This window comes from Lineus longissimus, chromosome 4 (assembly GCF_910592395.1).
Source record: "Lineus longissimus chromosome 4, tnLinLong1.2, whole genome shotgun sequence".
Taxonomy (NCBI): domain Eukaryota; kingdom Metazoa; phylum Nemertea; class Pilidiophora; order Heteronemertea; family Lineidae; genus Lineus; species Lineus longissimus.
This window is the reverse complement of record NC_088311.1, coordinates 3,184,176-3,201,327: the sequence shown is the minus strand read 5'-3', so window position 1 is coordinate 3,201,327 and position 17,152 is coordinate 3,184,176. Positions and strand designations below refer to the sequence as shown.

The window sequence follows — 17,152 nt, the reverse complement described above, 5'->3', positions numbered from 1 at the left end:
GGTTTCTGTTGTAGTGTTGGCCGTGGCACTTCTCGTTCAAACACTCTCTGGCTTTAGAAATTAGATGGTTAGTCAATATCTAGCATAAATGATCAAATATGTCACTCACAATATGTGGCTAAAAGCTTATTTACAATTTGTCATCACCTGTCCAGACTATGGCGAAGTGTTTTGGATAATTCTGTAAAATGCATCCAATGTCAAATTAATCTTGAAATGAGCAAACTACATCTTTTTGAAGCTAATCTTACCTAAAATTATGGATTGGAAACTCAGAGAAGTAATTTTTAACCAGAAACCCCAAGACTTGGGTATAAACCTAGATATTCATTACGAAGCACTTGTGACAAGCTTTCCAGTTGTGATATTGGTGTTCCAGATATAGGCTTCACCAAGGAAATCCGTTTGAAACTTGAAGACAGTCTTATTTACATGCGATTTCTTGTCTTTCCAGGCTTCATCCAACACGTTGTGCATCCGTTGTTTCAAGAATGGATACGGTTTCTCCCGACGAAGCTCAGTCGCGTGATGTTGGCGAATTTGCACCGCAACCGCGACAGCTGGGAGGTAATCAAAGAGCAGCATATGGTGCCACCCCCGGTGGAAAAGATCGAGGAACTGGTCGAAAAGACCGACATGATTGAGGAAAATGAAAAAGAGAATTCACACGTTACATTTCAATTTGCTGAAAATGAGAAAACGGAGACGCAAACTATCACGTTTACGGAGGAGGGCAAATTAGACTCTGATGAAGACGCCATGACATCCAATAGTGCCATAGACAACCTCGGAGACATGATCTCTGAAACTCATTCTCATTATGAATTAGAAGCAGACGATAGTAATATAGATATTCCTATACGCCTCAAATTACGGAGGCATAGTCTGCCGCCAAATGTACCGAAGGTGGAGGAATGCAATATTTTTGTGCGGCGACAGAGCTTTCCACATGTCGGTAGTAAACAATCATTAAATAAACTCATGTATCAGAAGACTACCTCATATCAGGGTATAGCGGCTGTTTCTGACTTTGATCAAGACGGGAATAGAAGTGCTAGTATGGAGACTTTATTAGGTCAGCGGCCAAGGATTACTTCTCTTAGCCCTAGTGTAGAAGCCGCTCGGCTAACTGGCGTATCACCTACGCCTGAACTCCAGAAATATCTAAGTACGCGACGCGCGTCATTCCCGTTGCAAAGGACGATTAGCAAAACCACTTATACAACTGCACGGTTGTCCTTGCAGAAAAATATACTTGTGCGGGAACCACTTGCTCAGATTCACGACAATAAGGATAAAAATCGTACGCCATTGCGGTCTGGGCGCCCCCCATCACGCTCTTTCCCTCAAGAAGGCAGCAGCAAACGGGATTTATTCTCAGTATTTCCGGAACGGTTAAGAGAGAAACGATTCTCCGATCCGGGTGCTACGATACCGCCATATTTGCTCCGTGCATTGGAAATGCGTGCAATGAAGGCCCAAGAGGAGGGCTCCTCTGAAAGTATACATTCAGAGGCAAGTGAAAACAATAGGACGTTCAAACCCAGCCGTCTGCTGGGGCGTCGGCTGAGTTTGGAAGGAAGCCAGGAGTTGTTACATCATGGAGGAAGCATAGGCAAGTAACTCAGGTAAATCTTTAGAATGTGCTTGCGCTTGACACATTTTGAATTGACCATGGCTGGTTTGGATGGAAATTAAGTGATATTTGAAAGGTTCATGTAGTCTTTGGTCAGAGCCAAGAAGTCATGTGACATAGTCCCAAAGTCAGGGCAGTAATCAACAGATGAGTGCTCACTCATATAGACTCTGGTTGGCTCTGTCCTTGACTGCGTTGTAATAACTTTTGGTGGAGGATTGGGAACATTTCAGCTTCATGGGAAAGGTCTGAAAACGAATGATTTCTCCTTCTTTGCTTGAAGTACAGACTCTGTTCTGTATAAGAGGGTCGGGTGAAGGGGTTGAGAGGCATCTGTCAATGACTTACTAGAAAACAGTCAGGTCAATTTCACTTTTTGCATGATCGTCTAACTTGCGGAGTAATTCCAACAATTTCCAGTTCTGTTCCGGATGGATTTCTGTGGGTCAAAAAGGGACTGGCTTGGGCAGAGAAAAGTGGAATATTTAAGTCCACCACCCAAGGTTGGCTATTTTGTGCCTAAGCCTCCTGACCTGAACTGGTGCTTGGTGAATTGCTGTAGAAGTAATTAGTTTACAACAAACTTTCTTGCTAGTAACTTTCTTTCATTTTGAATGTGTCAACTGGCATTTCATCGCTCCTCACCTCCTCAAAGGCATACATTGACACACTGGATGGGTTGGGCGTAGTGTGCCTTCATGTATTAGTGTTGGCTGAAAAACTTTAAAGGTTTTGTACAACCTCAAAAACCTTGATTTCTAAGAGTGAGGCCTTTGAGAACGCTTGAGGGGCTAATGATTGATGTCATTAGTGTCTGTTATGTTTGTTCTCTCCTCAAGATGAGTCTTGATTACTTATGCTCACATTCAAGACTTGAAGACATGCCCTGCACATCATCGAGTGTTAGATTCCTGCAAATGAGTGTATTTTTGTAACCAAGCTTGCAGTAGTTGAAAGATTTTTCTAACTTATCCTTCATTATCTGTTGCTGTAAGAAAACTAGGCCGTAACTTTTGTCTCAACAGATATCTAGATACATGTAGGTGAACACGAGGCACATTACTGTAACAAAATACGGTGTTAACGCTAATTAGCTGGTTGATGCATGTCTGGTGCACATAGGCCAACTACATGTAAATCAGGCCTTATGTACGGGCACTTCTCAACTGGCTCAATAGTATCGACAGAGTATATGCACAGAGTATGCTTATAATAGGATGTTTAGAATTGAATTTACAACTTACTTTTAACTGTTCTTTCCAACCTTCAAAATACATATGTACTACTGTCATTTCCAACATACTAAAGGTTTCTATTGTAATATTAAATGAAGGCAGTTAAAACTTCTACATTCTAATTTCCTACATGTAACATTTTCAACATACCTGATATTTCGTTTAACTATTTCAGGGATGTAAGAAGAATACTTAGATGTATCAGCCTCTTAGAACCAGGGTCCCCCCCCCCCGACCCATCCAACCATCAACACCAACCTCATCATCACAAAACCAGACATCGGATAATCACCATCGTATTGGAGATTGAGTTACGGGATCCGACTGACAATACTCGCTCTTCTATACACTGCCATACCAGTTTATTCTACTCCAAATTGTTGGGTTGTGCATCTGTTTTCTGTATCACACTGTTGGGGTTGAGTGCTAATGGTGATATCTGTGACAATGTGCAAGAAGCAAAACTTGTCCTAGAAAGATCAATCTTTCTTGAAATCTGGACCTGACCAATTCAAAGTCATCCACATTAGTATGGGTCAGAAGTAACAGTATGTCACTCTGCATTCGATGTGTGTAACAATTACTTATCCATCACTTTTGCAGTCTAGCAAGATTTTAAAAGAATTGTTTCTCAGGTACCACCATCAACCTCATTTATTAGATCAAGGTGCCACAGTTCCAACTAATCTTGAGGTGGAGTTATCTTTAGGAACATAGCAAGGACGTTATTGTGTCTTATCATTTGTTTTCTATTTTCGTTTGAACATTTTGGTGTTACTAGCAGTGTTATATAACACTTGAAGTGTCATTTTATGTCATGATCAGCTCTTTGTCTGTTTACTTTATGTAAAACTCTGACTGGGTTACAATGAGGAGTTTTCAAAATGCTGCATGTGTATAGTTCTTACTCAGAGAAGTTGTACTGATAAAGAGTAAAGGCATAATTTAGAGGTTCGTAAAGTGAACTGCAAACAAGTGATTTGAAAGCTGTAACTTATGATTATGATTGCATGCAAGAAGGAAACTGTCGCATCATGACATATTGACATCATCATTTGTTGATCTTTGACATTGCTTGACATGTTGATGGCCAATATGGTGACGGTGTGACGTCACGTGAAAAGTTTCTATTAAGAATTTTTTCATGATCTTTGAGGTGATGTTTGAGAACAATCGAGGGAGTATCTTGGGATAGAGACTCGAAAACGAACTTGTTGAATGGGTTTCAGATTGCATTGCATGGGGTATATGTATAATGTCAAATTCAAAACCTTGGCCAAATTTGGAATAACTCAACTATCATGCATGACAACTAGCAACAGCAGTGATACACGCTTTAACTAAATAACATGCTTGAGAAGTGAATGAAATTGTCTTTGATTATTGTAAGTCTTACTTGTCAAGTTTCTCAGCATGGAATCTAAAACTGTTTTTCAGTATCCCTCTGCTGTTCTTGTTTTTAAGTTCATTACCTCCTTTAGTCCCGTTAGCCAGGAGATTTACATATTAGGGCTCATTAACCCTGGGTTTATTTGTTAGTATAGGAGATATTACGTGTATACTCTGATAAGTTTCAGGGATATTTCATTTCTTAGCTGTTTAGGACATACGTGAAAAGAGTAATGATGGTCAATTTGTTACATTTGAATTAAATTTTATACTCAAATGTGTACACATCTGCTTTTATACCAACATTTTTGTTTTGTCCTCATTCTTGAGAAAGTGTAATGTTCACTGTCAAATCATTTATTCACAGCTTAATCTTTGCAAGACACATCTCAAGTATATCTCTGGCTCCTATCAGCCATCTTTTGTCCAGTTCCAACTTCAAAACGACCATGATTATTCCCGAAAATTGCTGAAATACCATTTAATGTAGCATAGGAAATCCCACCATGCAATGAAGATCAGTTTGAGAATGAGCAAAGCCTCATTTCTGGAGTATCTGGACAAAACTGGAGGAGATGTGATGATATATGCGTTCTTTTCGTCACGAATCTTTAACCTCCTGTGGCATTGTGGCAATTTTATTCAACGGGTTGATTCTTTACAGGGTGTTGGTGATTTCTGTTTTATAATCAGAACAATACAAAATTCTCACCAGGTATAGGCACTTTTACTCGAGAAGAAGCAGTATTGGGTGTATGTGTACATGCCATAAAAAACAGGTAATGAATTTTTGATGAATGGTTTGCTTGAGACAATCTACAATAACAGATAAGGATTGTGAAATGTGTCTATGTTTATGGGCAATCCCTAAAAGAATGGCATTTGTCTCATCAAACTTTTGTTGCTACTTTAGGTGTTAATAAACGGTGTCTTTACATTAAGTAGAGACATCTATAGTTACTTGTATCAAACTGTGTTGTCTATATTGTTTGTGTGTAACAGATGACAATGTTGGCACTACGGTTTCACTTCTAGTAGGTAAGGTAAGGTGGTACAGTTATAACCCCAGTGCAATATCATAGCCTCGGTGTGCATCAATGTGTATTTCCGGTTGTTTTCTACACTGTATGGGCTATAACCGGGTAATTATAATTGTACCACTTTACCTTATTGTGTCCTGGTATAGACTGCAGTCTGGTCATTAGGGATGGAGGTGTGTGTCCAATCCTGACAGTCACAATTAGAACTCATCCCAAAGGGAAAAACCTGTGTCCTGTCCTGACTATTCAAAATGAAGCGGCAGTTGTAGACTTGCCAGTACCCTAAAGTATACATTGTGTTTGACCAGCAATTAGTCAAAGAAGGAAGAATGTAGGGAACATTTAGTCTACCACACTGCTACGACAATATTGATGCGGACCAGAACCATACAAGTATATTCCTCTAACTAAGTTTAGGGATGAAATTTGGCTTATTTTATAAGGAAAAGTTATTTTTATGCCTGTTGTCTTGTTAACCAGCCTATTACAGATTCATTGGCGATGTGGCCTGTCTATCTGAATCTTGGGTAACAGTGATTTGGCTAAATAATGTCTTTTTGTGGTATTTGAATTTCACCACGGATCTTATCGTATGTATGTACTCGTAGGGTTTTTTACACTAGAGCAACAGTTTGTCTCAGTCTAGTTAAGTCAGTTTTTATGTCAGTCTTGGATTGTAGACTTGTATTTTAGGCTCTATTGTGACCAGTCATGTTGGTTGTGTCGATGGATAACTGGAATCATCAAGTTTTGATGATGTTATGTTCATATGATCTAAGCTGCAAGTTGAAGAAACTGCGACATTTTTTCTCTTCTGTTGAAATTGTAAAGCTTTCAAATTGCTTTTGCAATAAATGAGGGTTTGTCTTTTATATGCTGATGGATGGACTCAAACCTTTTAAAACCTTCAGGAAACTGACTTGTAATACTGCACAGATATTTTGGTGCAAACATACAATTCAGTTCCATTTTATGATTTTTTGTGAAAAGTTATTTAGGACATTTCATGGGATGTCTGTTTATTTGACTTAGAATAAAAATCGTCAAATTTGAATATGGTAAGGAGAAACTCTATTGGAGACTTTCACAGTTGTACCTTTCAGGCTTGATGGATTTTAGTCTTACCAGTTCACCAAACATTGGTACAGTCAAAATATACTTTTTACAGAACAAATTAGACCCAGACAGTTTGTATAGTGGTAATGTAAGACAATGTAACAGTCCAATGCTGAATCAATTAAAGGACATATTGGGTGATATGATATAGTAAATGCTTTTACTGAAAATTTTGTGTGCATTTACATGAGGCTTTTCTGTAAAAACTGAAGTAACAGCGTTACTGGTATTTGTTCATATCACCCATTGTCATGGAAGCATTGTCTTTAGAACCAAAATGTGAGTTGCTCCAGTTCAGTATGCAGATAATGAAAATGTGCTGTTGGGGTTGGGCTCAACATTAATTTATTGTTATCAGTTAATTCAGAGAGGAGTAATTACATTTTTTTGTGAAGTTGGCCAAAGGTTTAATTGTAATTAACTAAGGGATTGAATTACTCAATGTACAGCCTTGCTTATAGGAACATCCTGAAATAGAAGAAATAATATAACATGACTTTAACACATTTTCCATTAAATTCCTGAAACATTTGTGCATGGGAATAACTTTGTATTTAGAACTTACTGAATGGCTTATGGTTCATAGCCCCTATGAGTATCTTATCAAGATGTGGCTAAGAATTTGAATAACTGGCTTCATCAACTCTAAAAGACTGTTCGCTGCACATGCTGTCAGGGACAGGGACATAAAAGGTCAGAATTGAGTACAAGTACCCCATCGAATCTGCTCGGAAGCAGTTACATATGTACCTTTACAGAGCTTATGAGGTGGTGGAAATACAACAAAAGAGGTATTACTGTGACAGCAAAACGTCCTGCGTGACATCACATTTGAAATCGACAAGAGGCATTACTGACAATGTCACCATAGTCCTTGTTGCTGTGCTGCAAGATTCCCATGAACATGTATTTGCGCGACTGTTAATGTTCCTGTTGATAGACAGAGTTGTTGGGGTTCCTGTTAAGTTTGTACGGGCCTTGAAAAGGTCCACTTCATCATTGTCAAAACTTATTGAAATGACCATTTGTTGGAATGCTCTCAATGTGCGCATTTCAATGGAACAGTTGTACCTTTTGTGTTAAAGATGATTTTAGTTGCGAGGTATAATAACGTAATTTTCTGCAATTTTTTCGAATGGTCTTAGTCCGAAGAGTTAAAAGTGAATGACAGGATGTAATAGTTGTAATAGGATGCAGTGTAAGGTGTGTGAATTGAGTCCAGTTTGCTGGTCCTAGTATTTTGTCATGCTATGGTCTAGTGTCCATGTATTGTACAGCTTTCGTGTAAAGAGAATAGCTCTTGTAGTGATCACATACAACACATAGAGAAATTTTATGCCAAAATTGGAAATTTGTAATAGCAAAGGTATGAATGGTTAGGCTATGTAATTTAAAATTTTTTAATATTAAAGGACTACTTCATAAAAAATTTCTCGATTTGTTCATTTTTTGCTGATCATGAATGAGAGGCAGATTGTGATTTGGTGATTGTCTCTGTTGATGACGGGTTGTGATGCAGTGACGGGTCTCGTCATGAAGACAGGTTGTGATGCAGTGACAGGTCTCGTCATGAAGACAGCTTGTGATGTGGAGACAGGTTAGGAAAACACGTCAATCACAACAGCATGAAATCCCTCTTCAGAGTGGGTGGTTGGACATATCTTTTACTTGGGAATATGACACACGGGTTGCATGTCAAATGAAATGGTTGTGACATAAAGAATATTTGAAGACGCTTTACTTTTCTGCTTGAAGATGCATGTTGTGACATGACCATCAAGTCCCAATGAACAATGATCATTGTTCCTATGAACACCCGCAGCTAACTGCCAATTTTCTCTCGGTGCTCACCCTGAGAGTATATAATGGTCACGTCCCTTAGGAAAAATGTGTCTCATTTTCTGAACGCAGAAGAAGGAAAACAATTCCAGTAAACAAACACTGGCAATCATTGCGAGACCATCTATCTTTGCTCAAGAGGCATTAGTTTTCCTTTAACACCTTCAGCGCCGAACAACGTAGATCTACGTGGCCCAAATCCCCCCTCTTTGAGCTGGTTATCCTGAAAGACCAAACGGTCTTTTCAGTTCCTACATGCCCTGAAGATGGCGATGGCGTAGTTCAGAACTTCAAATGACTTCATGAAAGAACTACGCCATCGCCATCTTCAGGGCAAGGGAGGAACTGAAAAGACAAGAAGAGGTCTTTCCAGTTCCTCTCTTGCCCTGAAGATGGCGATGGCGTAGTTCTTTCATGAAGTCCATGAGACTCCGATAACCAGCTCAAAGGAGAGGGGATTTGGGCCACAGTAGGTTCGGCGCTGAAGGTGTTAATAGTCTTGATAATCAGTAATTGACTCAGAAGTAGAGTGAATGTGACTGGGCCGCTGAAAACTTAGTCATTATGCCCAAATTACTGCACTGGTCCTTTAAAACGTGGACCTAGCTGTGATCGTCTCATCTCTCTCACCATATTGTCAACACGGTGGAGCAGCCAGGACTGATTCGGCCTGGCTGTGACTTCCTCATCTCTCTCACCATGTTGACAACTTGGCAGAGCTGACTATTTTGTCCTCATTACGTTTATTGACATTGCAGTACGGGGATGCAAAATGCTGCGTAAGATTATTGATCATGAAGGACAAAGCGGGAAGGAAGGATTACAGCAAAGCATTGGGGCTTGAATATTATGGATGCCTTGTCTTTGAAAAAGACAATGGAACAACCCACGCCAAAGGATGCCTCCAGATCGCTAAATAAGTGTGCGTAGTTTAGGCTACACCATGTGACCATGATCAGCCAATCAAACTCCGAGAATTATTCTAAAGCGTGAGTTCAGTTTGGGAATTATAAATTCGCGGTCTGGCACGTGGACGGCATTTCAACACGGGGCCGACACACATCCTAAGCCCAGTGTACACATACGTGCAATAACAGTAAAATGTGTAGTTTCGTGTCAACCGCTGATTGAGTAGCGCTCTAGGCTTTAGAAACACAAAAAAACATGTCTTTGCCAAAACAACTGCTAAATCACAACTGGCATACTGTGAGGACCAAGAAATCAATGATTTTTTAGGAACTACTGGTTGGTCACGCATGAATACAAAAACCTCCCAATGAGACCTCAATCTAAAAATAGTTCGAACATGGTATTTCCCCACAAGGTGATTAGTCTTCTTTCACCATGCATTTGCATACTCACTACATTAACAATCAGGCGTTGACCTACACGTGACTTTTGTGTACCTTTAGCAATTCGCCGGTCTTTTAATTATCCCTTTTTTGCCTCTTCAACGCAAGGTATGTAATGTTTACCATTATTTTAGAGTCCTATGCTTTTCATCTGTGTTTATTGAGAAGGTTGTAAAGAGTATAGAAAGATTGTTATTGTGGAAGAGTGTTTCGGCTTGGTTTTGAGTGGAGTATCCACACAATGATGCATTAGTCATTACATAATACATTGTACATTGTTGTATAAACTACCATCAATGACCATCATTGGCATCAACATGCTTACTTACTGTACTGTCTGTGCGTTTGGGTGTTGACAGCTCGATCAGAGGGTGACAGTGCAGTGCAGTGGCCTATTATCATTTATCATAAATTTTATGATAAAATTTATGGCAATGATTCATTGATTGTCCGACTTCACTTAGGCCATCTGAACTGAAATGCAAGTCGAACTAAACGGCTTCCCGCAGGAACAGGATTAATGAAAACTCTTTGAACTGCAATAAACAATGCTCTAGAATGGGGTGTAATCTTACGCCAGGTTGAAATTCGCAAGCCTGGCCCCCAAACTGTCTTCCAACACTCGTGATCAGAGAACAGCATCAGTGTAATACTACAAGTGGTGGTGCATTGTGTCAAGCTTGCACATTATACTCCTGGCCACCCCCAAGTTTGAAATATTTGCCTGCTGACAGCATATCTAAGTGACAAAAGATAACTCTGTGATGACATTGTAATGGCTTGTTTGAAAAGCTATTGACGAATTTTACAGCAGCATGATCACTGAACTCAAGGTATGTTACAATGTATGATATTAAAACAATAACAAATCAATAACAGCTGCAAGTGAAGTAGCTTCAGACCTTTACAAATTTTTAAATTTCTTTTCTTAATTGCTTGAATTTAAAATATTTTACACACAGGACATGGTAACAGATCAAGTTGTGCTGTCCTATTAAATTGGTAGGATTAAAAAAGGAATTTGGTCACATAGTCTATTAACTTTTGCTTCCTGTTCCAGTCGCTCTTTTTCTTTCCAGACCACTAACAGCCTGTGCCATGAGTGTAACTCCTCCATCAAAAAGACGTCGTCTGGAAATGTTGAATGGACATGTTGATGTTAGTTCTTTCTGTTTTTATTGGCAATGCTAAGGATGTCGGGCAGTCTTGTGATGAGCTATATTTTGGCGAGCAAATCCATTTTGACGCATTTTAAAATTACACTACATACTACATGTATCAAAATACTCCCTAAATCTTAACTTCTCTAAAGAGTGTATATGTACATATGCACTATACCACTGTCTTTTAAAGTATGTTATGCTTTTACCAGCTTTTACTTTTGAAAATGTCAGTAATGGAAGTGCCTTGACTTTCTTTTTCTCTATTTGCTTTTTGCTTGCTTTTGTCATTGCTTTCCATTGACCAGTAATACCATAGTAGGTTTGCTGAACCCAAATATAACATGTTATGCCTGTGGCAGAGAAACTGGATTTTCCCATATCCAACAAGTCTTTGCTCATCAATTGCCAGTGTACATATAGCTAGCTGCTTATCCAATTACAAATGTACATAGCCCTTCCAGCAAATGTAGACAATGCACTGAAGATTGATTCTTTGATTAGGTTTTATAGACACTTTCCAAGTGAACCTGAATAGTGAGAAGAGAAGGTGTAATTTTGCAAACAAATGTGCGACATGTTAGCACTGCCACCTTTTTTCATGTGAGAAAATACGAAAGTGTTGCCATGACAACGTGTTAACAGACCACCATCACATCGTCTTATGTCATTAATGTGATAAATCAGATTTACGTCAATGCACTAGCATCTTCTGTGTGTGTCTCTTGTCGTACCAGGTATGATTGTAACTAAGGATCAACTTGTGAGTCGAGTGTGATGTGGTCATCTCTGCAGACTGTTTGAACTCATTTGTGTGTGAAATCTTTAGGAAGGTCATTTTCTCGAAATTTCTCTTGATAGTCTGCAGTTCTTTGAACTCATTCTTCGTGATAAGTGCTAACTTGGACCACAGCATTGGATCGGGACTATTTGGTACATTTGTTGCCTATCAAATCAGCAATATTCCATCCAGCCCACTATGTCCAGGCCAAAGCCTGCCAAGCAGGTATCAAGTAGCCAGAGGGCTGCTCTGAAACCATCCATGGCTAAGCCTACAAAGATGTCCGCAAAGTCAAGTGGGAAATCTCAACTGGTTGTAGAATCTGCAAGTGTCATTCCCAGAAAATCTTCAGATAGTGGAATCGCCAATGATCGTTTATCGGATACGTCCAGCTCTGATGATGTCTTGAAGTCTGTCATCAAAGTTTTAACGGTTCCCTGTTCACGCTGTTCGAATGTGGACAAGGGGAGTATTGACATGTTGTACAGATATGTTGTCATCGGAGCTCATTTGTTCAATGGCGATCTTTTTTGGGTGACACTTCTATATATGTTTTCTTCATCAAATCCAAAGCTTCTACCTTAAGTAGTAATAGGGTGTATGGTTTGAGAGCATGCCATTATTTGCGATGTATCAAGCCTTGTGTGCCAGTGTAAAACAATGTCAATGCACATCAGCAACAGATGCTCCACATACATGCAATTGACCACACAGTGGTTTTGCATTATTTCATTATGATGTTGATCGTTATGAAATAATGCAAAACCACTGGCCAATTCAACAGTCGTACGTACCACCTGCTTTTGTAATATTGATCAAGCTATAGGGGCCTATGCTCACTCAGTCACTGCTACTGGTGCTTTTAAGAACAACCCTTTCATTCTTCATATTGAAGTTGAACACAGTATACATGTACTTTGTAGGGCTTGGTTTGAGAACAGTGTTACAAGTACTTTCTTCGCACACTTCAGGTTAGGTAACAATACAAGTAAGTATTCTAGGTTTAAAAAGGGACAAGTGGGGCATGTGTTGGTTTTTCATACAAAAATGGCTTCCAGCAGGACATAAAGCTTTTATGATAACGCATATACACCAGAACAGAATTTAAACTTCTGCCCACATGAAATTTGCAATTCATGTCCAAAACCTGATAATCATTACCCTGTCCCTGGTGTGCCGGTGTATAATGGTGAGTAGACTTGCATGAACTTTGTATCTCTTCTTAAATTTTCTCAAAAATGTCCCGGTAATTATATTGATTGTTTATAGAAGAGTGACCAGTTGTACCAGTGTGCATGTAGTGACTAATCAGGAAATGAGAAAGGCATAAAAACCAATTAACGACGTCCCAAAGTTGTATAAAGTCATTTCCTTCCCATAGAACTAAATCAGTATTGTATATTATAATCATTTTAGTATTGAATCATGATCATCGTATCCATCAATTAGGCCAAATGTTTTACATTTGTTCAGCTTTACAGGGCTGGAACAACGTAATAGTGGATAAGTTTGGTGCCGCGAGAGTAACAGGGTTTAGGCCTTACAGCATCTGTTTTCATCTAGCATGTCAGTTCTTTTACCCACTTTATTTTCTAGTTGTGGGTTACTCTCAGGCAATTGAAACGAGAAATAAAGTCCATGTGGCCTAATGTCCACAAGAACGTCCGCCTTCATTATGAACCACAGCGGATTGGTTATTGACCAAAAGACAACATAATTGATCGTCTGGGTCAGCTCATCATATTTCCATGGCAACTGGTAATTAGTTGGATCTTGTTTAAGAAGAGATTTTCTGATCAGTCCGGGTGTAGGCATCCTCTTTTATCAGTCCAGGTGCAGGCACTCTCTCTTACAAGATGGATAATGATAAGGTCCGTTTTTGCTGTGTTTGAGTATGGTTAGTTTTAGCTGTTAAGTTCTGTTCAATGTCTTCTATTACAGGATGTTTCAGGATTTGAACAGTAGTTTCGTTCATTACAGTTCTTGTAAGTGATGGCTGGGAGATTTTGGAGAAAATCTGGCTTAAAGAATAGTTTCTTATCAGTTTTCAGCATGATTAGTTGTCTTGTGGCTGTACCTCACGGAAATCAGATAAAGGTTTTGGGATTCTCAAACTACTACATATTTGATTATCAGAGTTTTGGCGTGTTTTTTAATTTCAGGAATACAAAGTCATGACTACGTCACAGCTGAAGATGTGCGGCCCCGCGCCGGCGTTTAAGTCCGATGCCGTTATGCCCAGCACAGAATTCAAAGAAATCTCACTGTCTGACTACAAGGACAAGTACTTGGTCTTCTTCTTCTATCCGTTGGATTTGTAAGTAACTGATAAAGAGATAAAGAGTAGTAAATGCTTTTATCTAAAACTCCATGTACATTTACACTTGGCCTTTCTGTACAAAATTGAAGTAAAAGCATTTGCTAGCCTTTATTCATATCGCCCATTATTTCTAAAACACCTTGGTGTGCTGTGTTTGCAGAACCCCTAGACTAGCACTGTTAACAGTGTATTTAAAGCACTGCATCTTGTTTTCATTGCAGCACTTCTGGTTGAGGCCACCATAACCGCTTGGTTTTGGGTCAAAATGTCAAAATCCCACTCAGTGTTTAGAAGTGTTTCAGTCAATAATGTTGCAAAGTTGGACCAATTTCGGCAGAATTAGTTAATGTTATGTTGTTCTTCTTGTTTCAGTACATTTGTATGCCCGACCGAGATCATTGCATTCAGCGACCGTGTCGAGGAGTTCAAGGCCATCAACTGTGAGGTACTTGCCTGTTCCTGTGATAGTAAATTCTCGCATTTAGCATGGTGAGTGTCTATAAAATCACATAACTTTTGTTGAAAAACTTGTTGAACTGTTGTTCCATTACATGACAGAATATGTCATTGGACAAATGAAGCTAGTATCCAAACTCATCAAAGAAGAATTTAAGGCTGCGGCACGCCACACAAGGGGTAATTGTCAAATTTTACGTCCCTTTTCCAGGATTAACACTCCACGCAAGAAAGGAGGTCTTGGTGAAATGAAGATCCCCCTTATGGAGGACAAGAATTGCTCCATTGCCCGGGCCTATGGGGTGCTGAAGGAGGATGAAGGCATTCCATACCGGTAAGACAACTTGTGACTTAAGGTTGAGCATGTTGTGTGTCTTTCATTGAGACTGTTGGTGCACTGGTTAAGATGTCCAGTCTGGTTGCGTCTTTGCTCTCCTACTATACTAGAACTAGGGCATACTCAAGAGCAGATCCTGATGCTCCTCAGCGCCTCAGCAGAGGCCAATAACAATGGCAGTTGTTAAAGCACTTTGAGACATTATCATGGCCAGGACAGTTACAACACCAAGCTGTTGCATGTATTTGTTATCGAGAAATGATATCAGACAGATTATCTATTGAAACTCAGTCAATATTCAAAGGTCACTGTAATCAAGACGTTCTTTTCAATGAGTCAACTTGTTTTCTTTCCAGTGGCCTGTTCATCATTGATGGCAAACAGAATCTTCGCCAAATCACCATTAATGACTTGCCCGTTGGCCGCAGCGTTGATGAAGTCCTTCGTCTTGTCCAAGCTTTCCAATTTACTGACACCCATGGGGAAGGTATGTTGTTCAGAGCATTAGTTTCAAGTAGATAGTGAGGGAAGAGCATTCAAACTGTCCCGTCATGTAACATCCAAATTAGGCCCAATCGTCTGCCTGGCCGGATATCATTGTCCTGCCTTGACACAGCATTGACGTTGGCTGATGATGTCAGTAGTGCGCATTTAGCAGTAGCTTTCACATCCAGTTATCAAAGACACTGACCATAACTGGTGCACTATTGTTACTGTTTCCATGTTTTACTAATTGCGTGTTCCATATTTTCCAGTTTGTCCTGCTGGTTGGAAACCAGGTGCAAAGACCATGAAGCCTGACACGAAAGGCAGCAAAGATTATTTCGAGAAGTCAAACTAATTCCACCCAAGAGACACTGCCCCTTTGTAATACAATCTAGACTTTAGTCTTTCCTCATAAAGGTTTTTATATCCGCTTTAAGAGCATTGTGTAAGAAACCTAATGATAGATTTCTGGGTTTTTTATCTCGGATCAAAGATCAAAGATCAAATTTTTTCATTTTTTCATCCAAAACTTTTTTGACTTATATGTTGAGCCCCTGTATCATTTTTGGGTTAAGAAAACAAAGTCATGACTTTTTTAGACCAAAAAAGTCATTTTAAAGTTTAAAAGATTGGATGAGAAATCTGTAGATCTGCCTGGAAGAATTTTTTCCAGATTTTCATAGTGGATATGTCCATCTATGGACATTATAATGACATACATTACTAGTCGGATCAGTGAGTCTCTTTGGAATGAGTTTCTTTCCTACATTCATGTGTATATGGCTTTGTGTTGTTTGTTACTGACTGTATGTGGCCTGTGTTCTGCTTAATATGAGTTTGTATTCTCGCCAAAAACTCAATAGAATTCCAACTGCAGAGAGTATGCTGAAGAAGAAGTTTCCATGGATTCAAGTGAGCCAGGGTCATATAGTCTTCTCTCGCAATGCATATCAACTGTAACTCTTCCTGCCCATGTAGTGTTCTAACTATGCATATCGGTTTGAGTTTGGTATCTCAGAATCCATCCTGATTTTTCAGGAGGTAGTCCATTGGAGTACCTCTCCATTAGTTGAAAGGGGAGAAAAAACCAAAAATATAAATAAAAAATGTTATTCCAAGTACATATATGTATCTTTGAAACCAAATGAACAACATTCTTGTGATTTCACGCTTATTTTCACTTATTTCACTGACTTTCACCTCTGAGGCATACAGCTTTGAGGTAGACAACGGTCTTCCAAGTTATGGAACTCGTTTTTATTCAAATCATCATGTAACAATATTAAGTGCTTGCAAGAGATGTTTTGTAATCGGTTTGGCTCAGTGGCAAATTGAAATATTACTCTGCATAAACTGTTGTCATGAATAAATACAGCTTATTTCATGTAATTTGTTGTTGGCCTCATGTTTATCTATAGCCAGGGACCACTAGTCGTCATTTGGCAAGTGGTCGTCCCCCTGAATAGACTATATGGGCCCAAAATGAGTGGGTGACTTTGACTTTGAAATTTGAATTGGTCTGAAATTTAACTAAGGCCAATTGAAATTTGACTTGGGTGAATGGGGGAAAACTTTAGTGCGACATTGGCTTTGTCATCATGGATCTTTGATGGGACCTATTGGATAATGATATTATGTCATGGCTTAGGCCTCTGGGTGGGCTTGGTGACTTGGACTGGTCAGACAGGCATATGCACAGTTTTGCTGTATACAGCAGGATGTTCCAGTGAAGGTCTAACTTCACGACAAGTGCACGTTGATGAACTTTGAGAGACTAATTTCACTGTAACCAACGATGTTTCATGGCAGAGAGGCTGGCGTTGGGACACAGTGTGGTGCCTGGACTGGCTCGTGGTAAAACAACTAGCTGACGAGACGGAAGTCAGCCTGACAGTTCCTTGGTGAAGCGTGGTTTGATTTGGAATTCGGTAATGTAAACCTTTTACAAAGACCCTGGGCTTCATCCAGCTCCAATTTCATTTGTCTTTTTTATGAGGATTATCCA

At 39.4% G+C, this 17,152-nt stretch overlaps 2 protein-coding genes across 15 annotated transcripts in view; both read left to right on the top strand.

Moving 5' to 3' along the window:
* The window catches only part of LOC135485902 (high affinity 3',5'-cyclic-AMP phosphodiesterase 7A-like), a 62,014-nt gene extending 54,175 nt beyond the window's left edge, over positions 1–7,839 (top strand). For 7 of the 8 annotated variants that reach the window (XM_064768276.1, XM_064768269.1, XM_064768271.1 and 4 more), the window contains 2 exons: positions 455–1,628; positions 3,047–7,839. In XM_064768276.1, the coding sequence (XP_064624346.1) occupies positions 455–1,623 (1,169 nt within the window). In that variant the 3' untranslated portion in view covers positions 1,624–1,628; positions 3,047–7,839. The remainder of the gene's footprint in view (positions 1–454; positions 1,629–3,046) is intronic. The other variant, XM_064768270.1, reaches the window with a different exon arrangement.
* Positions 7,840–9,600: 1,761 nt separating this feature from the next.
* On the top strand, positions 9,601–16,177 carry LOC135486592 (peroxiredoxin-2-like). 7 transcript variants are annotated; one of them, XM_064769511.1, is made up of 7 exons: positions 9,634–9,715; positions 10,687–10,765; positions 13,711–13,865; positions 14,241–14,357; positions 14,536–14,658; positions 15,018–15,148; positions 15,417–16,177. In XM_064769511.1, exons 2-7 carry the CDS (start codon positions 10,706–10,708, stop codon positions 15,500–15,502), a joined length of 672 nt encoding a protein of 223 aa, XP_064625581.1. In that variant the 5' UTR covers positions 9,634–9,715; positions 10,687–10,705; the 3' UTR covers positions 15,503–16,177. The 7 variants fall into 7 exon arrangements, with proteins under 7 accessions (XP_064625584.1, XP_064625581.1, XP_064625582.1 ...); XM_064769512.1 differs by lacking the exon at positions 9,634–9,715 and adding an exon at positions 10,423–10,440; XM_064769514.1 differs by lacking the exon at positions 10,687–10,765 and having other exon boundaries at positions 9,601–9,715.
* The last annotated feature ends 975 nt before the right edge of the window (positions 16,178–17,152 follow it).

Excerpts from the sequence above, each read along its gene's own strand:
- LOC135486592 (XM_064769510.1), top strand. The coding sequence starts at position 12,669 with ATGAAATTTGCAATTCATGTCCAAAACCTGATAATCATTACCCTGTCC. Across the intron at positions 14,358-14,535 it reads AAATTCTCGCATTTAGCATG|GATTAACACTCCACGCAAGA; the intron begins GTGAGTGTCTAT and ends TCCCTTTTCCAG. Across the intron at positions 15,149-15,416 it reads TACTGACACCCATGGGGAAG|TTTGTCCTGCTGGTTGGAAA; the intron begins GTATGTTGTTCA and ends CATATTTTCCAG.